Consider the following 25,408-nt stretch of genomic DNA (forward strand, 5'->3'; position numbering starts at 1 on the left):
TAATTCACTTTCTATTGAAAAACCGTGGCCCGTCTCTCTGTACCTGCTGCTGTCAGACTCGTCGTTTTGGTCTTAAATGTTCGTATCAACCCGCGCTACGTGATCCTGGCGTTTTTTCTTTCACTATTATGTCTGTAACTCAAGGTATGACGGCGATGAGGTGATCAAGGTAAGCGAATAATCCAAGATGGCGCCACGTACGGTCACCCTGGTGATTTGGTGCGGTATGTGTTGTTTGTTTTTGTGTGTATATCGTGTGTCGGCGTGCTCTTAAACATCAGAACAAATACCTCCAAGTATTTTATTTTTAAGCACATCTTTTTTAACTCTATGCATTTCCTTATTTGTATTTATTCAGTGTTTTTGTGTTGCACTTTAGCACCAAAGAAAGTTCCTAGTTTGTGAGGACTGTTGTTATTTCCTTGGGCAAGACGCTTCAGCCATCTCGCCTGTTCATGAATCTGTTGTGTGACGTGTGATTGGTCGTGAGGAGTCGATGGCACAGATCGGCAGCCTCGCTTCTGCCAGTCTACCCCAGGACAGCTGTGGCTACAAAACAGCTTAGCCTCACCAACTATGAAGTGAATCAATAATGCAATGTAAAATGTTTGGTCTGGACATGTTTTACTTCACTTCGAATGCATTTTTACTTATTTATTGTATCTCATTAAAGGTGCTGTACCAGATTTTTACTGTCTTAAAAGCGTAAAAAAAAGAAAGGCTGGTTCATTTTAAACAGTTTGCAGTGCTCCAAAGTTGTTGTTCTTTCACCTTATGCATTCCTAGCATCCTAATTATTCACCGCCATGAGTAGATCTAACAGCAACTAGCATGCTAACACGATGAACCTGATTATTGGAAAATTAAATGCTTTAAGATTTGATGCCGACAGCACGCAGCGGACTTAATTTAACCTCAAGAGCTGCTGATACAAGACACATTTTGCTCAAATTCGTGGGGAAATCCAGCACAGGGGGCTTTAAATGGTCATTATTCTATCTGTAATATTAATGAATTCTTTTTACATTTACTGCAGATTCATGCATTGTCAATGGATTCACTTCTTTGTCCATATTCATCTTAATTAACTTGGACTGGATTCTGAATTTGAGTTCTCCACTGTAGTCACTACTGCTCTTTTTAACCACGGGACGCCACTTATTTCACAGCTAACAGCACTTAGCGTATAGCATTTGGGTCCGAAAGACTAGCAGAGGCAGCGCGGTCTCGGAATAATGAGAAAATGAGCTCGGTATTGTAAAGTAAGCCTCCCGCGGGCACGCTGTTAGGTAGCGGTAGTGCGGTGGAGTAGGCTGGACAAATGTGGACTGGCAATGGCAGCTGGAGGTCAAGGCCTGCCTGGAGAAATGAGCTCCGGAGCGGTCAGGACTCAAGGATGCTCTCGAGTGGGAAGGGCCTGCAGGCTGTCATAACAAGATGGAGGTAGGCAGAGGAAGAAGCCAGTGCAATAGTTTTAACAAGACACGAGATACACTATTGGATAATACGAGGAAGGAAAGGTATTAACGTCTAGTACATTAGCATATTTATCATGTTTCCATTGAGTAACACGAGGAAGTTTAAACAAAGCATTTAATTTATGTTATGTAGGGGTGGGACCTTATAAGTTTTCTTCTTTCCACTCCTTTGCGAGCTTGTATAGGAACAAATTTGTAGGATATGCTTTGGGTGTGTCTGATGCGGGTGCTCGAAATGAATGAAATTAAAAAAATAAAAATAAAATAAAAAATACTATTGTGAAAAAATACTGTTGTAACTTATTTTATTTATTTATTTGTATTTAAAATGTTATATTTTAGTTAAATTGGTTGGATTAAAGTCTATTTTTAATATTTATTTATCTTGATTTTTGCACATTTCTATTCTCCAGCTGTTATTTAACCTTGAGTTGCAACACTGGAATTTCCTCATTGTGGGACAAATAATGGTGCTCTTATTTTATCTTAATATCATCAATGCAAAATCTGACACCAAGAAAAGTATATTATAAGTACAACTATACAGAAGAGAGGACCAAGAGATCGTATTAATATAAAAAAATATACAAGTTTTGTATATTTGTAGAAAAAAGTTGCAACTCCTACTATTGAAAAACAAATAAATAGTGGCTTATTTTTTTTTGTTTCTCAAGTGGGATTAAAGGTGCACTATATAACTTTTCTTGGAGATGTTGCTTTGCCGGAAATGTCCCACGGTATGGCATTAAACATATTGACTGTATCTTACATTTACATTTATTCACTTACAGGTGTTTTGATTCCCAATGCATTTTCACTGTGAGTAGAGCCACTTCTCCACAGATGTGACCTGTAACTTGTCCCCATAGATGTAAATCAGTTAAAGAAATAACATCTCCACCAGAAAAGTTCCATAGTACATCTTTAAAGAGCACTGGCTGACTTTAGTTCTGTTGATAGTCAGTATAAGTCGTTGCTAGCTCGCCGTTAGCCTCTGCACACATTTCATTTACATTTTCAGATGTTTCAAATTCTTGAAGACCAAATTAGAAAGAATTGCAAACGTGAACTTGGAAATGTGGGCACTATTTCCATGCACTTAGAAAATTGTTTTACATTTTAGAAGTAAAAAAAAACAAAAAAAAACAGATACTAACATTCAATTTAGCCCGGAAAAGCAAAGTTATGACATCGACCGCACACCACAATCTGCACATGGAGATCTGACTGTTCAAAAAATGCTAATCCCGGGGGAGAGCTGCACAAGTCGAGTCTGATTACTTTAGTTCCTCATCTCCATCAGAAGCTGCAATAACGAGGCTAAAATCATAACAGCGTCTTACGGAACTTCCAATTACAGCCAGTCTAGACTCGCTCTTATGTGGAGCAGTCGTCCTCGGAAAGAGAATCACTTAGACAAATATATTGAGACATAAAGATATAAGCAGATGGACAATAGGGCGAGTCACTTTATCGCTCGTTGTCAAGATAAAGATCCAAGTTTTTTATAGCGATACTAACTCCAGCGTGTAGAATTTTAGTGTAAGGCCACAACTTGAGAACACTGAACAAAATAGGTCACTTCTTATTTTTAGAGATTCTGTGATTTATCTCAAGTGCAAAAAGACTTCTTCCAATGCCAGACTTCTTTTTATTTGGTAATAATAAGATGTTGGATTTATATAACGTCTTTCAAAACACCCAAAGCGCTTTGCATTGCATTATTCATTCACTCTACGCTCAGTGGTGCTAAGCTGCTTTTGTAGCCACACCTGCCCTGGGACAGACTGACTGAAGCCAGGCTGTCAATCTGTGCCATCGGCCCCTCCAACCTCCAACAAACACTCACGCACACACCACATTCATACCAGACAATGTAGGAGAAGTGTCTTGTCTAAGAACATGATGACAGAGCTTGATCCGAGCGGGAATAGATTCTTCAACTTTGTGGTTGGTGGACAAGTGGTCTCTGGCTCCGGGTCTTTGGTCTGGTCTCTAGTTTAAACGCTGGTCTCTGGTGTCTTTGGTCTGGTCTCTGGTTTCTGGTCTCTGGTTTGGTCTCTGGTCTCTGGACTGGTCTTTAGTTTGAACTCTGGTCTCTGGTCCAGACTCTCTCTTCTCTGATCTCAGGTTCCTGGTCTTTGGTCTAGTCTCTGGTTTCTGGTCTCTGGTTTGGTCTCTCTCTGGTCCCTGGTCACTGGTCTGGTCTTTAGTTTGAACTCTTGTCTCTGGTCCAGACTCTCTCTGGTCTTTGGTCTCATATCTCTGATCTCAGGTTCCTGGTCTTTGGTCTGGTCTCTGGTTTCTGGTCTCTGGTCTAAACTCTCTCTGGTCCCTGGTCTCTGGACTGGTATTTAGATTGAACTCTGGTCCAGACTCTCTCATCTCAGGTTCCTAGTCTTTGGTCTGATCTCTGGTCTCTAGTCTGGTCTCTTGTTTAGACTCTCTCTGGTCTGGTCTCGTGTCTCTGATCTCAGGCTCCTGCTCTTTAGTTTGAAATCTGGTCCCTGGTCTTTGGTCTGCTCTCTGATCTCTAGTCTGGTCTCTGGTCTCATGTCTCTGATCTCAGGTCCCTGGTCTTTAGTCTCTGGTCTTTGGTTTGAGTCACCATCGCTCTGACAAGTTACACTGACTTGAACAAAGATAAAATACAGCTTTCTGTACATATGCTTTCTGGTTATTACCTTTAACAATGTATTATTTATCAAGACTCATGATAAGGATTCGTTCAATACACTAAGGTAATAATGGAACATAATGGCAGAGTGGTTAGTGCCTGCTCCAGACAAAAACGGCAAATAGAAAAGAGAAACCTGCCACATATATTTTACTGTAGCCTGTACCCATTAGCACCACAGTTTCTCAGTGTCCAAAAAATAGACCTATAATAAATGAGCCAACTTTAGTCCAGTGAGGTTCATCTGGTCTTCTGACAATCTATTATTATTTTTTCAGACCAAGGTTGAGTTTGTTTTCATACCCAATGGCCGTTTGGACGCTCACAAGCGCGCTTCCTCAGAGTGGTCATGTGATGTTGCTGTGACATGTCCGGTCAGCTGGTTTAAATAGTTTTGGCGCAGTTTTCGTAGCTTTGGAGACAGGACAACAGCGCCATCTGCAGTCCAACTTCTTCAGGACAGCATCATCTCAGGTGTGTGACAATAAAAATGCCCCCTCGTCCTGGTTTATAGTCACGTGGGCAAGTTTTTCTGTATTTCCATTACCTCGATGTTTGTTGACCTTGATGCCAGTGACGTTTGTTCCGTCCCTGTCCATAATGTGGTTGACCGGACACATCACAGCAGCATCATGTGACCCATCTGAGGAAGAGCGCTAGCAAGTCATCAATACATAGCGTACTGACTGAGGTAGCAAAAAACGTAGTAATAGTATCACTTCAAGTTTGTATACACACATTTAATAGTATCAGTATTGGATAAATAATGTGATACTTGTAATCAAATTAATTGTCAACTTGGGAGAAAAGGTAAAAAAAAAAAAAAATCCCCGTGACTACTTTTAATAACCTCACTTCAACAAGAAAACATCAAACTCTACCAATATGTCAAACCAAAATGACTCAAGTGAAACGTGAAAAAAATCCATCCCCAGCTATTATTCTTTCTTAAAAGTCAATATTTATCATTTGTCCCGGCGGAGCAAGCAGCAGTCAAACTCGTGTCTCGAAAGCCTAAAAAATTGTCAGCCATTTCTGCTTTTTAACCCCAAACTCATTTCCATTTCAAATCCTCAGCTCTGTGCAACGAGGCGAGGCTAGCAACAAGAGCGCAATCCCGTCTGCAGCCAGAGACCCTCACAACAAGGCCGTCAGACAATGGCACCGCTGGCGACATGTCAGAACGCGCAACCCCACAGACTCGAGGCTAAGCTAACGGCTAACAGCTAGAAAAAAAAAAAAAAAAAAACACTAATTAGGACGCGCTGCCTTTGAGAAATGGGGATTTGGAAGTTAGCGAGCGGATCAATACGTTCTCAAGGCGAGAGTTTGAAAGTTTAGCCGGCTTCATTTAGTAAACAGCTCTCCAATCCCCAAAGTATAAAAAAAATAAAATAAATCAGCGTCTTTTTTTTCAAATTCTATTACTAGCCTTAAGCTCTGATACTAGCGCTTACAATTTCCTGTCAAATATCATTGTTGTAGTAAAAGCAACATGTTTTAATGATTGTGGGGATATATCTATGAATTATGCAAGGCTTATACCCAAACATAAATATTTAATAGAAACCTGGCTGGCGTATCTTTACATAAAAACACCATTTTGTTTTTGAAGCAATGCCCAGAAGTATTTACCACTAGAATTCATTATAAAAAGCTTTACATTCAAAGCAGAGTGATAGCCAACATCAATATCATTCAAGTTATTTTTGATTACACCCTGTAAACAGGTTAAATCAAGTACAGCCAACAGCAACAAAGTGAATTACCGGTTAATTTTTTTAGTTTCACTTTCACTTTCTTAGCTGTTTTGGAGATAACGCAGCCTATTAGAAGGTACACACCATTGCAACTGCCCCATCCAGTAAATTTGGCGAAATAATTCCACCAAACCACATATAGTTAGTTAGTTAGTTGTAAGTATTGTCAATGCTAAAGCTTCACTGCGTAACATTTCAGCCAACAAATCAACTTGTATTTCATCATGCTCTATTAAGAACATTAAACGTGTAGCTATTATAAAGTGTTACAGAGAGACTAAATTAAAATGATTTATTAAGTCTAGATGTTTTTTTATTATCCCAAAATACCTTGATCAACGTGCATTCTTACTGTGTGTGCGCTCGCCTCTCCACAGACCTGACTCATAATGGTAAAAGGTCATGTTTTTATATAGCTTTTCCCATCCTCAGAACACTCAAAACGCTTTACATCAACATTCACACGGCGGTACAAGCAGACAGTGGAGGCGAGGTGGGTTAAGTGTTTTGCGCAAGGACACAACAACAGCATTCGTGTGGGAGATGGAATCGCACCACCAACCTCAACCGATGTTTATGTTGGGGATTCAAACCACCAACCTTCAGATCAGCGGACAAACGCTCTTACCAGCTACTGTCGTCCTTTGGCGTTATTCCAGTTCAGTTAATGACTCACCGTTACACAACAAACACTGCCTGGCCACAAAAAAAGTCGTCACAAAAAAAAAAAAAAGGTCACACACTTCTGCAACGTCATGAGATTTATTTCCATCCCGTGTTGCATTAATTTTCCACCAAGATTGAAAGCGTGATTTTTTCTTTACTCTTAAATCTTGAGTTGGTTACTTTGTGTCTTAAGCGTGGAGGTGAACTTGTTTCTCTCACACACAAACTTATTTTAAGACGTCTTCACTAGAACCAGTTGCTTCGGTCACATGATATTGGTTTTCCTCTTCAGGTTGTCACGAGGTCTAGTAATGCATCTTTTAGTGACTGCAGGCATCTCTTAGTGACGTATTCTACCTCTCTGTAAACAGCTAACCATACATCCCTTTGTGACCTTGTACGGACAGTATGTAAAATGAGTTAAGTCCTTATAAGACCTGTCTTCTATAGATAGTACCTTGAAGGGGCTTTAAGTACTGGAAAACTCCTCTTTCAACTCTCTACCTGGTCTGCAATCTCTTCCTTCACGATTACAAAGATGTTGCATTGATGATGGTCGAGTCTGACGCTGCACAAAGCTTCTCCAGCTCATCCCAAAGATTCTCAATGGGGTTAAGGTCTGGACTCTGTGGTGGACAATCCATGTGTGAAAATGACGTCTCATGCTCCTGATCCACTCTGTCACAATTTGAGCCCGATGAATCCTGGCACTGTCATCTTGGAATATCCACGTGCCATCAGGGAAGAAAAAATCTATTGATGGAATAACCTGGTCATTCAGTATATTCAGGTGTCAGCTGACCTCATTCTGCTGAACCTAGACCGGACCAACTGCAGCAAAACCAACATATTTTTCATATAGTTAAATCCAGTAACTTGAAGATGGAAAAGCGCTCTATAAAAATGTGATTTACCAAGCAAACAATACGAACATGTATTTTTATTAACTCACTATTCGCTATGACAACGCATTTCTCAATTGTGTCAACACTGGCCCATTTCCCTCCACTCTGCACGGGCATAATTACACTCCACATCTAATACGTCTGCTCGCGAGTGGATTTGTTGAATTAGCTGAGTAAAATGGCTGCCACTATCATGTTATTTTATGATTATATGCATGAGAATTAGCCATCTAGCAGCCATTATGCTAACAGCCCGAAAGCGCGCGGCGTCACCCAATTGCTCACGTTAACCAATGCGCTCCATTTCAATCCATTCCTCGGCGTCCCACGGTTCTAAATAGATTTTTTAAACAAGAATTAGGTCTTAAAAAGATTAAAGTTTACAAGAATTAGCTTGAAGTGTGGCAAATTAAACAGACTGAAATTTGAATGGTATTTGCGCTAATTCCGTGTATTTATTTCACCTAAGCCACAAAGGAGATTTAAGCGGCCCATTTTAAGCGGCCCATTTTAAGCTAGGATATTTAATAAGTAAAGGTTAGCAGTGACAACACCATGCTGAGGCCAGACTGATAAAATGCAGCCGCTGTTAATGTGCTGAAATGAGTCTGTTGTCATGGAAACACGCTCGCATACAGCTTAATTTGTGAATAACTATCATATAAGTGCACATTTACAGCAGAAATGAAACGAGCGTACCTGCTGCGGTATTGTCTCGTATCAGTAATTTAAAATTGCCAGTTTTCCTGATATTCCGTTCTGTGATTATTGTGAAAATGATCTGGTTAAGTTTGAATGGCAGGAGGCGGGACAATCGATGCTGATAATCCAATAGGAAAACAGGAAGAACAGCAGATCATAGCTATCACTGAACGCACGAATTACAAGTCAGATCTGTGGAGAAGGGACCATGCACACAAGCGTATTTTAACAATATAAGTACATGCAATTGAATAGAATTATGAATTATGAAAAAATACTGTTCTACCTTATTTTTTTATTTATTGTTTGGATTAAAGTCTATTTTTTATATTTATTTATCTTGATTTTTGCACATTTCTATTCTCCAGCTGTTATTTGACCTCGAGTTGCAACACTTGAATTTCCTCATTGTGGGACAAATAATGTTTTTTTTTTATCTTATCTTTTCTCAATATCACTGCAAAATCTGGCACCAAGAAAAGTATATTGTACAGTATATCAGTATCAGTATATATAAGTACATATACAGAAGAGATGACCAAGAGATTGTATTAATATATATATAAAAAAAAAACAACATTTTCCCTTACTGGAAGTTGTTTGTCATCAGAAACACAGTCATGCGTGATGTTACATAGTACTTGAAAGCGTAGAGCTCAGTTTTTCACACTAAAATTGTCAAAAAAGGACTAGAAACAGTACACTAAACGTAATATACACAGTTTAGCTCCACTTTAAGGTTTGTTAGAGGTCTCATCGGGAGCACCAAGCTGAACCAGCAGAAAAGTTACACAGCGAATCTTTAAATCGCGGCCAATTCTCATCTCGGACTTGACGAACTTTACCCGTCTAAAACAACATTAATTCAGATTTCTGCGCTCTATTAACCGTTTCAGTGACTTCTCCTGATTACTCCCTGATATATGGCTCCATTAGCTCTTATTATCCCGCTGCTTCTTACCCCTGACGCTCGTGCGCTACCTCCATCCATTTATTCACATCTTCATTTGACAATACAAAGTCATTAAGGCCGGAGACGTGATTGACCGTCCCGTGATTGGACCACGCTACCATAACGATGACAGGAGAGGCCCACATTGATTGGTGGAAGGCGCTAATCTGTTGCCGGGTAAACATAATCATTTGCGGATGGGATTTTTCACTTTAGGGGTGTGTGTGTGTGGGGGGGAGCGTACGGGGAGATGGAAGTCTGTCTGTGGGTCCTTAGGGAATTAAATGTGATCATTAGGTGGTGTCTGGTCTCCTGAGATGGATAGGGGGCGTCCATTTTGAAAGATAGGTCCGGAGAACGCTCAAAAGCAAGGAAGAAGTAAATAAGTACTCAGGTTGTACGGAGAGCGGTAATAAAAAGTCTGGGCTACAAATTGATTTTTTTATTTTTTTATGTTGGAATTCATCAAGAGACATGAAACTGGTTTAAAATTCAGTGCAAAAATAATTTAAAAATAAAACTGAAAGTGACAACAGGCTAAAATAAATTTCCCTGGTTACTTATTGTATTATTATTCATATATTTTTATTGACGAGCCACTCGAAAACAAGATGGCGGCTCTCAGTTTCTCTTAAAGGTCCTAAATGACACAAAATGGACTCTTGTGAACGTTAAGTTGTGTTATACAGTGGTCCCTCGTTTATCGTGGGGGTTACATTCTAAAAATAACCCGCAATACTCGAAATCCGCGAAGTATCATCTTTATTTTTTACATTTATTCTATATGTTTTTGTCTGTAAAACCCCTCACCACTCACTTTATACACTTTTCGCACACAGGCGTTAACGTTTTCTCACATTTCTCTTGTTTAATCACTCTCAAAGTTCAAAGTTCAAACCTTCGTAGGCGCCTTTGTCGGTGCAGAACGTTTCATCGACATTGTGGGTTTTGTCGGGGAGAAAACAAATCGCAAACATACAGCACTTCAGAGTCACACTGAGATCCAACGTTTATGTAAATTTGGCTGAACACATTCTGTACTGTACAGGAGACACGGCACGGAGGAGATTGTCAGTCTGTTTACATTTCCAAAGCTTAAAATGCTCTGTTCCACCTTGTGATGTCACGAAATAGTCCGTTAACAGACACGTTTTAGCTTGGAGAGTCAGTTTTGTGTAATATAGCACATTCGGTATATTGTTAAAACAGAAATTTACACACAATTATGATATATATTTGAACGTTTTTACTTTTAAACGCTAAATAAAAGTATCCCGTTCCTCCGGCGTTTCCGTGGTGTGGTCATACTTGGCAGAGGTTTTCATGGCTTCCTTCCAGCCCTTCTATTAAACTCTTGATTGAAAGCTCCATCAGTTTGTGCTTGATAATCTCATCAAAGCTCCTTAGTGGACACAGGAGGCCTCACTCCGGCAAAGTTTTTCCTGGACGCGACGGCTACAAATCAAATGAAAACTTTTACAGCTCTCCATTACATTAATCAGGCCGCTCGTAAATCTCGAAAATATACACAATTATTTTCAAAGTCTTGCTGCGGGGAAAAAAACAACAACAACGCACGACAAGTCAGGGTGTTTTTAATCGCGCGATATTAAAATGATAGCTTTGTATAGAGGCCATCCCAGGTCAAAGCGTTTTACAATGATGATCCTGATTATGTTTTATGAATATTTCAATAGCGGCGGTTGATTTAATCACCGTGACGATCAGAGAGGAGGTAAATATAAGCTAACACAAAGGCGAATGAATGACAGAGGAAATGACGAGTCTAATGAGGTTTGCTCTGTTCAATAAACGATCTCTGTGGATTTATGTCGTCTGCGGAGAGTCAGGACGGAGGTGTCTCGCTGTTTTCTCTGGTTATACGCTCGTAAAAACAATGTGGTCCATATATTTTTCGCAAATGTGTTCCCTTTTATCTCCTTCCCTTTTATGCTTTGGTCCATTGTTTCTCAAACCGTGTGGTGCTTGGCGAAATTTTGAGAAAGTTTCAGTCCAAGTTCAGTTCTGGTTAGTGTTATTAGTTTTATACAGTTGGTTTATGTGCAGGGAGATTTACACAATGTTGTATGCTAAGATAACACAATCGCACACAGCAATTCGATTACGATGCTAAATATGACTGCTACATGTGCTGTACATGTCAGATGATTGTTTGTGAGTTGTGTGTCTCAGCTGTGTGTGTGTCAGTTGTACATGTCTCAGTTGTGTGTGTCAGTTGTACATGTCTCAGTTGTGTGTGTCAGTCGTGTGTGTATCTGTTGTACATGTGTCAGTTATACGTGTGTCTGTTGTACGTGTATCTGTTGTACGTGTATCTGTTGTACATGTGTCAGTTGTACATGTGTCAGTTGCATGTGTGTCAGTTGTATGTGTATCTGTTGCACATGTGTCAGTTGTACGTGTCTCAGTTGTGTGTCAGTTGTACATATGTCAGTTGTACATGTGTCGTTGTACATGTGTCAGTTGTGTGTGTCAGTTGTACATGTGTCAGTTGTATGTGTATCTGTTGCACATGTGTCAGTTGTGCGTGTGTGTGTCCCTGTTATACGTATCTGAATTTGTGTTTGCGACACTAGTTTACCCTTTTATTTGTTCATGTGTCTCTCGTCATTTGTCACTTGATTCTGTTTCCAGGCCGATCATTATTCAGACACTTAGTTGGTTATTTTCACATACCCAGTTTAACTCCCTTTTGTTCACTTATCTTTTACATTCCTGTTAATTAAAATACGACTTTATTTTACCATTTTTCATCTGTTATTTTGTCACCTCCCTGACCCTAGCCGAGCTGCGTAACACAATTAGCAATTATTTGTAGCCAGAAAAGGGATGTCTAACCGCGTTATATAGCTGCTTCCTTGTCATTTTTACCCTCTCAGATTTGTATTTAGAGTAATTCATGTAAGTTTGAGTAATCTTTATCCTGTATTCAAGGTGTTATTGCTCCGATCAACCTCCGTTTTCACCACTCCGTAACACAATTGCTCCGTCCTTGTGTTGTCGTTGAAGTTTTAGATTGATATTGCGATTTCCAAAGCCCAAAATATAGCATAATGATCCATATGTGTCATAGATTATAATTATATAGCAAACAAAAAAGCACAGTACGTCTTCTTTTAAATACAAGTCTGAAAAAGTTATACACAGCCCTGACCCGGCACAATGAGACTTCCCATTTCACTCCATCCACGTAACACCGTATGACTACACAAGTGTAACAATGAATGAATTTCAGAAAAAAAGAATGGTTTAAATGATTCTGATTCAAATAACTCCATTCATAGCGTACATGTGTGTGACTGATTTGTAGTGTTGTATTCACAGTACTGACAAAAGACTTAAAAACAGCAGCCATGCACGTAACACGGTATGACTTTCGACAATAGAAGGAGATAGAAAGAAAGTCTCTGGTGTAGTGGAGCTGTAGTTGTGTTTGATGGCTGCCATTTTTTTTTTATAAAGTGTATTTTCTCTAACTATTTGTTGGTTTGTACTGTACTCCCAAGTTGTCATATTTACAAATGTTTATAAATATAACACTTTCTAAGACCTTAAAGAATACATATTATGCATTGTTGTGGCTTTATTTCCATTTTAAACATGTTTTTGGTACCCTGGGATAAGTATTTCATATTTTCTAACTTAAAATAATACATACATTTGAAAAATATACTTTATAGATTTCACCTGTTCCCATGAGGTATTTAGGCATTAGAGCTCCCCCTGCTGTCAGCAACGGGAATGAACAATCGGAAAGAAAATGAATGAGGTCCTAAACCCCCTCGAATGCTATGCTAATAAATCCACGCGGACACAATTTGACCGCAGAATGATTCCAGTAAAGGTTTATGGACTAAAAAACTGCGTCGCACGTTTGTATTTTTACCTATGACGCAACAAAACTGGCAAAATCTGAAGAGTTTTTTTTTTTTTTTTTTTTATGGTCAGAGGAGAAGACTTTGGTTTAATGGATTAATAAAACAAGCGTGAATGAAGCAAAAATACAACTCTGGGTATGTTTGTGACAAAGGAACAGCAGTATAATAATCCATGAGGTATTTAGGCATTGGAGCACCCTCTGCTGTTAGCAACGGGAATGAACAATCAGAAAGAAAATTAATGAAGTCTTTATCCGTCTTGAATGCTACGCTAATAGAACGATGTGCACGTTGTGATCATAATTTGACCGCAGAATAATTCCAGTAAAGATTTATGGCCTAAATAACTGTGTAGGACAACTGTATTTTTACCTATGGCGCAACAAAACTGGCAAGATCTGATTTCTTTTTTTTTCTTTTTTTTTTTTTTTAATGTTCAGAGGAGGTGACTTTGGTTTAATGGATTAATAAAACAAGCGTGAATGAAGCAAAAATACAACTCTGGGTATGTTTGTGACAAAGAAACAACAGTATAACAATTTTGTATAATGTTCTTTGAGTATAAAAAAGAAAGTGTTGACGTAAAGTGCTTTGAGTGCCTTCAAAATGGAAAAACGTTATATAAAAATGTGACCTTTTACCATTCTGGCTCAGTAACTAGTTGATTAATACACTAAACCTAACTATTAACACTAATCACGCAGTTAGAAAGCCTAAATAATTACTACTAGGATAAAAACACATGATATTACTGTACATTTCGCTTCTAACTTGAATGATCATTTTAAAACATGTTTGACCTGGATAGTTTGAAGGTTTGAGTATATGTGAGCTGCTGGTGCTGCTTTTGAGGCTGCTGGTCTGCTTCTCGGCTCAGACACGTCGTACCCCCAGGACCCTGCCCTCTCAGATCTTTTGGACGAGGTATGTATCCAGAAGTGACCGGCTCTGGACCTATAGGGACCTCATTTCATCTCCGCTTCAGACTTTGAACATTTCTTGTTTGAATGAGGCTGTCTGGGTTTCGTCACCTGGGGAAGGCTGATAATGTGTATGTTCAGTGGTACTATAGTGGTACAATTACCTATATAACACTATCACATAGTTCACTTTAGAGCTTTATAACTGCTACGGAAAAATAATGTTCTGTTTCTATACACTAAAGCATCGACATTATTGTTTCATCATTGTCAGAAAGTAGAAGTAGTAGTAATGGCGATGGTTGTAGTATTATTAGTAGTAATAGTAGTAGTGGTGGTAGTGGTGGTAGTAGTAGTAGTAGTATTAGTAGCAGTGGTAGTGGGGGTAGTGGTAGTAGTAGTAGTGGTGGTATTATTATTATTATTATTATTATTAGTAGTAGTAGTAGTGGTGGTGGTGGTGGTGGTGGTGGTGGTGGTGGTGGTAGCAGGGGTAGTAGTATTAGTAGTAGTAGTGGTAGTAGTAGTAGGAGTAGTGGTGGTGGTGATAGTAGTAGTAGTAGTAGTAGTAGTAGTAGTAGTAGTAGTAGTAGTAGTAGTAGTAGTAGTAGTAGTAGTAGTAGTAGTAGTGGTGGTGGTGGTGGTAGCAGGGGTAGTAGTAGTAGTAGTAGGAGTAGTGGTGGTGGTGATAGTAGTAGGAGTAGTAGTAGTAGTGGTGGTGGTGCAGGTGATGGTAGTAGTGTAGTAGTAGTAGTAGTAGTAGTAGTAGTAGTAGTAGTAGTAGTAATAGTAGTAGGAGCAGCAGTAACAGTCATATAAGTAGTAAATTAGTAATGATGTCAATATTAGTAGTAACGGTAGTATCAGTTGTAGTAATAGTAGTAATAGCAGAAGCTTAAATAACACATCATTTGCAGTATTAGTATAATGGCAGTAATAGGAGTGGTAGAGGTACTAGTAGTAATAGTACCAGTAGTAGTAGTAGTAGCAGGAGCAGAGGAACATAACAACAACAACAACAACAACAACACAGTAACATTTGAGATAAGTTACAGTAATTGTACTTGATTCTGTGGTAATAGTAGTAAAAGTATTAATACCGTACTGTAAGTAGTTGAGGTAGTAAGTATAGTCTAATGAGCAGCAGTACATTTGAAGTTAAAAGCACATACACGCAGACCAGGAGTATTTGTTAAAGGCACAGCAGACAAACGCCTCGATAGGACAAAGGAAAAGGAGGGAGCTCAACAGGAACCAGGGCCAAGGGTGCAATCAATGTTATTTTTCCAAATCGGAGCAGGGGAGAAGGTTACAACCGACGGAAAGAAGATCCAATACTCACAAATGCATAATACATCCAGAGAAATTGGTTTTGGTTGGAGACAGATGGCACCTATATATTGGGAGCATATTTCAGCGACACAATAAGAGAAGGAATCAAAGCAAAGTGTATTTACGGGGAGCGGTATAAGAACGGTAAAGAGATCTGGGAGTGCAGGAGATTCAAAGCAAATGCAATTCTGTAATTTACATTTGTTTAACTGAGCGCAAGATCCATTATAGAGTACACAGGAAATAAACAGGATGGGAATGGGGTCGGGAATTCTGTTTATATTTCTGTTTATATAGGTGTACACAGTGTTGAAGCCTTTGTCTGATAGAGCTTGAGAGGTTTTTTTTTACCCCCATTTTCACAAATATCCTTTAGACTTTTGTAGCTACCAACTTCTATCATGAAGCAAAGGATGTTTATATCTTGCAATTTGATATTTTTGTACAAATGCAGAGGACAAATGTTTCTATGGGACAATAAAGTACAGTGTAATCTTAACCAAAGTGACATTTTTCGCCACTCCCACATTGCCTCGTATGAATGTGGTGTGTGTGAGTGTTGGTGTTGGTTGAAGGGCTGATGGCACAGATTGGCAGCCTCACTTTCATCAGTCTGTCCCAGGGCAACTGCAGCTACAATACTAACTTGCCCTGACTGAGTGTGGAGTGAATGAACAATGGATTAATTAAAAAAAACAAAAAAAAACATAAATAAATAAGTAATAATAATGCATTTTATTTATAATCCACTCTTCATTCCATAGAATCTCAGAGTGCTACAATAAAACAAGAACTTTAAACCAGTACTGAATTGCTAAAAAAAAAAAAAAAAAACACATCAAAAATAAGCTTTTCTAAATAAAAAAGTTTTTAGATTAGCTTTAAAAAAATGTCCAGGCTTTGGCTCTCAGATTAAACATCTTCTTCTTTTTCTTTTTCTTTTTCTTCTTCTTCTTATTATTATTAGCAACTTGTGTCAAAATGAGAGTGCTGTCCTTTCTACTCTTCTCTTTCTACTTACATAAAGTATTTTTATCATCTGCAAACCAGGAAGTAAGGTTGGTCCACTGTTAGCATGCTAGTTGTTGAAAAAAATGTAAATATTAAGAGTTCAAAGGCATCGTGGAGGCTAACCAGCTACATGCTAACTAATACCCAAGTTAGTAGTAGTTTTAAGTAAAAAATTAAAAAATAAATAAATAATAATAATCACATTCAAAACACAAGATTTAAAACATTTTTGCTGTTTATAAAGTTTCAGAAACAGATTATTATTATTATTGTTGTTGTTTTTTTTGTTTTGTTTTTTATTATAGGTCTTGTCAGAATGTTTATGGGAAAAATGAAATGACTAAATTAATAATTTTTCAGAACCAGTTTGTGGGCGGTCACTGTTGAGCTCTTTGGCCTGAAAACTATCATCAGTCACATTTAAACAATCTAAACCAAAACAAATGCTATCATGTGCTAATAGCAAATAAGCTAACAAGTCTATTTTTGTTAAACCATTTCACTTTGGTACTGCTTTTCTAGTTCTATTCTCACAGATCCGATGTTAGCGCTTTACCCCAACAGCATTTATTCCCTGTCTCCTCTCCCCTGGCCTCTTTCCCACGATGCACCTGGGTTGCGCTAACAAGAGACGACAGCCAATCGAAGCGGGCCGCCTTGTGCTCGCCTGCTCCCTTTGTGTTGGAAAGCCATTTAAGCCAATATAGTAATGACAGAGGTAAAACGCACGGCCCATTCTAGGACACAAACAAGCTAGCGCCAGAAAGCAGCGGGAATTACCGAAAAAACACCTTTGTTTTTCAACGTGTCTGTGTGACGCCCGGGGAGAAAATTGCACATGTATTGAGTTCAAAAGCTACAAGTGTGTTCTGATCTTTTATGTGTTGGGTTTAGATTTGGTGGTTCCACATTTAGTCCGGTTGCTATAGGTTACAAAAGCCTGCGGTTCCTCTTATAACAGCTTTTCTATCTTTGAAATTTGAAGGGTGAATGAGTCTTTCTCAGACGCTGACTCTTGACTTCCGTGAAAGCAGAACATGGGATATTTTCGTTCAAAAGATTTCTTGCTTCTCGGGGTTTTGTGGTAACTTTACAACTTCCTAAATAGATATTAATTTTATTTTTAGTCTCAGCTGATTGAGCGTTCGGCCTCTGATACCAAGGTTGGCGGTTCGAATCCCGCTCCCGACACAAACGTCATTGGTAGAACGGTCAGATCCGCTGCCACAGATGAATGCTGTTGTTGTGTCCTTGGGCAAGACACTAGTGTTGAAACTCGAAGGAATACACTTGGTGCTCAATACCACGGTGATAATTGAAACACTCAACAGACAAAAGAATGCAAATTTTGACGTTAAATGGTAGTAATTTCTTTTATATTCCCATGTTGCCTTATATCTGTTTACAGTTGTCGCTCACTATATTTTTGAGTACTTTTACATGCTTTTTTTATCGTATGAACGTGCATTGTGTTCTGCGTCCTGATTGGCTGTTGGACTGTAGACCATTGTGTTCTGCGTCCTGATTGGCTGTTGGACTGTAGACCATTGTCCATCAGTCTCCTCCGTGCCGTGTCTCCTGTCCAGTACAGAATGTGTTCAGACAAATTTACATAAACGTTGGATCGCAGTGTGACTCTGAAGTGCTGTACGTTTGCAATTTGTTTTCTCCCCGACAAAACCCACAATGTCGATGAAACGTTCTGCACCGACAAAGACGCCTACGAAGGTTTGAACTTTGAGAGAGTTTAAACGAGAAAATGTTAACGCCTGTGTGAGAAAAGTGTATAAAGTGTGTGGTGAGGGGTTTTACAGGCTTAAAACTGTAATAAGTGTAAAAAATAAAGCTGATACGTCGCGGATTTTGTCTATTGCGGGTTATTTTTAGAACGTAACCCCCACGATAAACGAGGGACCTGTGTATAACATGACTTAACCCATAGTCCATTTTGTGTCGTATAGGACCTTTGAGAGAAATTGAGAGCCGCCATTTTGTCTTCGAGTGGGTCATCAATAAAAATATATGAACAATAATACAGTAAGTAACCAGGGAAATTTATTTTAGCCTGTTGTCACTTTCAGTTTTATTTTTAAATCATTTTTGCACTGAATTTTGAACCAATTTGACGTCTCTTGAATTGAAAGCTGACTACTTTTTGCGGGTTATTTTTAGAACGTAACCCCCCGCGATAAACTGTCATCCCTCAGTCGTCCAAATAGTCGTTCCATAGCGGTCCACGTGCGTACACTCGTCTATGTGTCTAATACTTGTTCGGATACAGCTCAAGATCATTCCAAACTTAATCAGGAAAATTAGTATCTACTTTCGAAACAAGTTTTAGTCTCTTTACTATCTGAACTTTGTATACTTTGGACAACCCCCCAGCGAGCGCACACTGGTGTAAGGTTCACTGAATTCGCTCTTACAAATATTAAAGAGTACATAAAGAATCCAAAGTTATATCAAGTGTTTTAAAGTATCTTTTCCTTTTTGTTGACAGTACAGCATGTTCAGTAACAGTGCGTTTGATCCCTGCAGTTTATTCAGACAGAAGTTGATCTAACGCCAGAACACCTGCAGGGTCTGTTTACATCACGTTTCAAAGATCATTTAGCCTTACTGCTGTTCAGAGATTTACATGTATCCATTATATATGAGGCGCGAGAATGCATTTCCAACTAACGGATTATGTTCACTGCTGTTTGACTCATTTCATCTTTCAAAACAAAAATAAAGCGTATAACCTCGGGATGTCGAAACGCTGTTCCTCATTGGCGGTTAGCGTACATCGGATCATGTCGTCAATGGATATGTTCACATGCAAATCGAAAATCTGAGCGTTATTTCGGGAGATTTTTTTTTGAAATGTCATGTAAACAGTTATATTTAAAAGGGAGGTTTATGCTAAATTGATTGTTTGAGCGTTCTGCCGTGTTATAATGTTGTTCTTTCATCAAAAACATGACTGAAGAGGTTTTAGATGTCTTCCACGCGTGTTTAAGTCATTTAGTGATCTGTTCCTGGCCCTATTTGAACCCTACTTACGGTTAGATGTAAGATTCTGTGCAAAGCTCCGCCCACAAGCCTACGTCACCCTTGCTACCTCACGATAATTCTCAATAAATACACAAAAACATGATACAAACTACTCAAACCTGACGTGATGCGCAGTAGTTTCATTAGCTTGTGATAGCGCTCTGAAGGGGGAGCGACTTAGCGCAGAGAGCAAAGGGAATGAAGCTTATAAAACATGTTAATACGTTGTTTTCGGCAAATAAAGCGGTTTAATTCGTATGAAAATGACTACGCAATGCCGGAGATCACCGTTTAAGAAAATAAAACTGGAGAACAAAGTGCGTACGTAACAGTGGACGGGGACAGGTGGAGGTGAAAACGGGGATTGATCTGCAAAATGGCGTCTTGAAAATAAGCGATCAAAGACTGCGCACTACAAATACAACTTCAGGTGAGTAAATGTCGATCGGAAACAACTAAAACGTGGTTAAAACATCTAAAAAGTTTGCGCGATAGGTCTGATTTAACAAAAGTGAGCGCTAACGGCTAAACTTGGCGCATCATCGTGGTATTTTAACAAACTAGATGACAGTATAAACCGTGATCTTTGAAAATTTGAATTGCCTTAAACTCGAAATTGCTGCACGTCTCATTTCATACACCTAACCCGCGTGAATAAACCCCCTCGGATACACCCATCACAAGCCCATCTCCACGGCGACCAAGCAAATAACCCACGGGCTCGCTCTCTCTCCTTTAAAATATCATTCTTTTCTTTATTTGCTATTGGCCGTGCGCTCCTGCTTTGCAATTCAACAGCAGACGGCCAGAGTGGTATTGCATGACTGGCCAGGCCTCATTTCACATTTGAAAAAGCCCCGTGCGGAGATGCTAGGCTAACATGCTTCTCATCTCATGGTAAAGTGGTGAAGTGTATACGCCGGTTGCTTGGTTCGCACTTGTGGTTAATGTGGCAGAAAAATACACACAAATGATGGCCGTTTTTCTTTTCTTTTTTTTTTTCTTTTTTCAATGGGAGAGATGCTAGCGCTAGTGGCTACAGACCGGAACATATGTGTAAATCTACAGGTGTAGGTGCGATTTACATAAGTTAGAAGCGACTATTAGAGACGTCTAACTCTTTACGATTCAAGTGATCATCATAAAAAACTGTAAAAATAGCATTGCCTTGAATTTAAACAGGGATTTCGTAGACAGTCAAGTGCTTCCCGTTGGACTATTCGTTCATACCATAATCGGCAACGGTAGCGGTAAGTGTTTGTCCATTGATCTGAAGGTTGCCAGTTCAAATCCCGCTCTCGACTTAAGCGTCATTGGTAGAACGGTTAGATCTACCGACTCACAGGTTACCGGTGCGATTCCAGCTCCCACAGATGAATGCTGCTGTTATGTCCTTGGGCAAGACACTTTACCAACGTCGCCCCCAGTGTCTGTGTGAATGGGTGAGTGGTTCCTTGAAGGTGGGAAAGCGCTATATAAAAATGTGACCTTTTATCATTTACTTGGTGTTTATTTTCCGCACTACAAGTCACACTTTTTTTTACTTTTCGTAGTTTGTCCGGGGGTGCGACTTATACTCAGATGCGACTTATATATTGTGGAATATAAATCGCATCGGAGTATATAATTTCACATCTTCGTTGCGCTGACAACCTGACAACCGCGTTTTTTTCTTCATTATTATGCATTTTTTTACTTATACTCCAGAGCGAGTTATAGTCCGGAAAATATGGTACCTCATAAAACACACATTCTAAACGTGAATGGGCTCGTCTCTCCACAGATCTGACCTGTACCTTGTCCTTGGTGGTGTCTATTTTTCCCCTTTGACACAGATATGTTTAATGCCATACTGCGGAACACGCGATGCAAAGCAATAACATCTCAGTGGAAACAAATGCCATCTTCGGGTTCGAATTGTCCAGAAAAAAATATGGTAAGTTATAAAACACGTATTCTAAAAGTGAATCAGCTCACCTCTCCACAGATCTGACCTGTACATGCCCTTGGTGGCGCCTGTTTCTCCACTTTGAGAGAGATACGTTTAATGCCAACACTCTGAACAAAGCAAAAACATCTCAGTGGAAACAAATGCCGTTTTCAGGATGGAATTGTAGTGTTTTGTGGTCATAATGTTTTGGCTGATTTCTGCAGTGGTTCTCAGGTTAGATTTTGGAAGCTCAAAGTCTAAATGATGCATCCTAACCCAGCCTTTTTCCTTTAAAAATGCATCAGGAGGCGCATTTTTAACTCTCCCTCCCTCTCATAACCCCTTTGAGATATTTGCGAAGTCTCCCCGTTCATTCCTCTCTCTGGGTTTGTTTACCGAGGGGCTAAATGTACGAGATGTGATGTCAGAATGGGTTTTTGCACTGCGCCCTTAATGGACCACTATGGCAGACAACACATCACCTTCTTCCCCTCCAAAAAAAAAAAAAAAAAGCTTTAAGTTTCGGGGAGAATGATTTCGACGGTATTCAGCTATCATAGAGAGAGAGAAAAAACCTATTGGTGCAAAGAAAGACGGCAGTTTATCAGGGCACAGAGTTATGCAAAAGGACCCGCTGCGTTCAGAGAGAGCATTGTCCAAACTGGAACATTTTGGCCCAAAGTTATCGGCGCTTGGAGAGTCAGCACAAAACTTCACCGTAGAAGTTCAGGACCTTTTAATAAAGTATTGAAGAAGAAGAAGAAGAAGAAGAAGCAGGTGAACTCAAAGTACAGCTATATCACGCAAGAAGAAGTGTTGGTTGAGGTTTTGAATGAAAGATTGACATGAAAATGCCATTTAAAAACTATATTTGCACATTTTTTAAATCCTTTTCTGGGCCCCTTAAACCCTGGGGCCCGGGACAATAGGCCCCTTTGTCCCCCCCTGTCAACAGCCCTGCCTCTTACTAATACAAACAGTACAATAACAACATTATTACTACTAAGAATACTATTTGGTCAGTACTAAACTCAATAAACAGTGTCGATAACAATGGTGTTCTTCCCAGATTACTACAACTACTACAACTACTACTACTACTACTACAAATGCTAATACTACTGCTTCCATATAAAATGTACTTAAAATAAAATGCTTAATAAATACAATTATTAACTTCCATCAATCAATAAGCAGTATTGGTAAGAGTTGTAGTATTGATGAATCCTTAATTATTCCCATTCCTAATTACTACACTACTACAACAACTACAACAACTACTACAACAACTACTACAACAACTATAGCCACTACAACAACTACAACCACTGCTACTACAACAACTACAACCAGTACTACCTCAACTACTACAACCACTACTACAACAACTACAACCACTACTACAACAATTATAACCACTACAACAAGTACAACTACTACTACAACAACTACTACAAGCACTACTACAACAACTACAACCAGTACTACTACAGCTACTACAACCACTACTACAACAAATACAACCACTACTACAACAATTATAACCACTACAACAAGTACAACTACTACTACAACAACTACTACAAGCACTACTACAACAATTATAACCACTACAACAAGTACAACTACTACTACAACAACTACTACAAGCACTACTACAACAACCAGTACTACTACAGCTACTACAACCACTACTACAACAAATACAACCACTACTACAACAAATACAACCACTACTACTACAACTACAACTACAACCACTATTACAACTACTGCAACAACTACTACAACTGCAACCACTACCACAACTAATACAACTACTGCTACTACAACTACTCCGACTCCAATTACAACTACTACAACTACTTCAACTACAACTACTACTGCAACTACAACTACTACAACTACTCCGACTCCAATTACAACAACTACTACAACTACTTCAACTACTACTGCAACTACAACTACAGCTACTACAACTACTCCGACTCCAATTACAACAACTACTAAAACTACTTCAACTACAACTACTACTGCTACTACACCTACTGCTACACAGACTGTACTTAAAGCACATCCTGTATATCTGTGTAAACGTTGAATCCGGCTGGACCTGATGTGTACCTGTGATGTCCGGTTTCTGAGGCATGAAGAACTGGTAGAAGGTCGGCTCTGACAGTCCTTTGACGTTTCTCGCTGTGATCTCTACTTCATATCTGGTGTTCCACTGAAGCGGCTGCAGCATCGCAAAGTCCTGAGCCCCCGGAACCAACTTTGTCATCCACTGCTCCTCTTTATCCTGAAAAAACAAACAAAAAAAACACACAAAAAAAACATTAAAGGTTCTATATTACGCAAAATTGCCTCTTGTGAGGTTTAATCCACGTTAGAACGCTGTTAAATTCTCAAAAACAGACCTGGAGTTGTTGTGAGTAACACTTTATTATTAGTCTGTCTAGATTTCCAAAGCTCAAAACGCTCTGTTCCACCTTGTGATGTCATAAAGTGGCAGTTTTCAAGCTAACCGCTAACTTTTTTTTTTACCTTTAGCTCAGTAGAGATGAGCAATTCTGGAGCTGAAATCATCCAAATGTTTCTAGCGAAGGTGTATGGAGTTTAAAAACACAGTGGAGCACTTCCTGTATCACCCCATGACATCACAAGGTGGAACAGAGTATTTTCAGACAGAAGAACTCAACCTAAACATGCAGTATTTGTGCGTGAATGAAACAAAACACAACTCCAGGTCTGTTTTTGATGAGGAAACATTACCACAGTGTAATACGTTGCCTTTAAAAAATCCAAAAGTTCAATATATATTTTGAAATTGCTTGTTGTTAAGGTAGAATTCCCACAGGTGCACGTATTTGTATTAGTAAAACTAATCCTCGGTTTGCGTTCCGTCTTAAGATATGACTTCAGGGCTGACAGCGTGCCTTTAATCCATTGCTTTCTGAAATATACAACAAAGGAACAATATTGTGGCAGGCGGAGTGACTTGCAAACAGCATAAGACCCAATTAAAATGTGTTTGCAATCACTATAATTGTTGAGGCAATTTTCTCATTTCATAAACGAGAGCGGTATGAAAAATAATTGTTTTGTTGGCTTGTTTTAATACTACACACAGCCCAGTGCTATAAAATACAAATGATGGATCACCATATTTGCCGGAGAATACTTTGGCAGCATGAGCGGAGGTAAAGTACTCGGAATTGTTCGCTCCAAGAACATGGAATTGGAAAAAATATATGAAATTTCAGCTTTTTTGATTAAATATTTATACATTTTTTACTTGTATTACTATTTTATTTCAATTATCTCAATCCACCTAAACGTGCTAAACGTGTCTGTCAATGTTGAGTGTCAAGAATAGCACAAAAAATAAATATAATGTAAAAAAGTTCCGTAATATTCCTTTATATCCTACATTGGCCCATTAAAAGGACTTGGGTGTATTCCATTTTCAAAGTATCTCTAAGTTTCTCTAAATCTTAAATAAATCGTTTTAAATTATTCGCTTTGGACAGTGATGGAACGTAACAAAGTAAAAGTAGCAAAGTACTGTACTTAAGTAAACATTTTAGGTATCTATACTTTACTTTACTGGATACTTTTTAGTTTTACTTCACTATTTGAGAGCAGTATCTGTACTTTCTACTCCATTACAGTATTTTTAGTAGTGTTTGAGTCACTTTGTCACAATCACTATGTTTGAAGCCTCTTAAGAAAATCTGTATGAAATACTTTTACTCTTTAAGTACTTTAACAGTTTTACTTGAGTAGTTTTTTTTATGTGATACTTTTACATGAGTATTATGTGTACTTTTACTACAGTAACAAAATTGAGTACTTCTTCCACCACTGGCTTTGGATTAGCATTAGCAAGCGAGTATTAGCAACTGGAGAGAGCTAACAATAATATATTTATTTCAAGTCAACACTGAGTTCGATTTAATTTTGCGTCGCCGTGTTGTCGTCCCCGTAGGAAATCTGACCGACGCTAGAGCCAAGACAATCTCGACAAATGAGTCAGGCTGGAGGTAAAGACGAGCGCGCCGGAGAATTAGACGACCTGAAGGAGACCCACACGGACACAGAGGCAGCGTCTCAATTCGACGGTTGCACAGTTCGAAGTAC

The 25,408-nt window shown here is 39.0% G+C and overlaps 1 protein-coding gene across 4 annotated transcripts in view; it reads right to left on the reverse strand.

The window, feature by feature from the left end:
- The window catches only part of LOC117384024 (neural cell adhesion molecule 2-like), a 509,480-nt gene that overhangs the window by 21,724 nt on the left and 462,348 nt on the right, over positions 1–25,408 (reverse strand). For all 4 annotated transcript variants that reach the window (XM_033981298.2, XM_033981291.2, XM_055228525.1 and 1 more), the window contains exon 15: positions 23,393–23,567. In XM_033981298.2, the coding sequence (XP_033837189.1) occupies positions 23,393–23,567 (175 nt within the window). The remainder of the gene's footprint in view (positions 1–23,392; positions 23,568–25,408) is intronic.

This window comes from Periophthalmus magnuspinnatus, chromosome 2 (assembly GCF_009829125.3).
Source record: "Periophthalmus magnuspinnatus isolate fPerMag1 chromosome 2, fPerMag1.2.pri, whole genome shotgun sequence".
Lineage (NCBI taxonomy): Eukaryota > Metazoa > Chordata > Actinopteri > Gobiiformes > Gobiidae > Periophthalmus > Periophthalmus magnuspinnatus.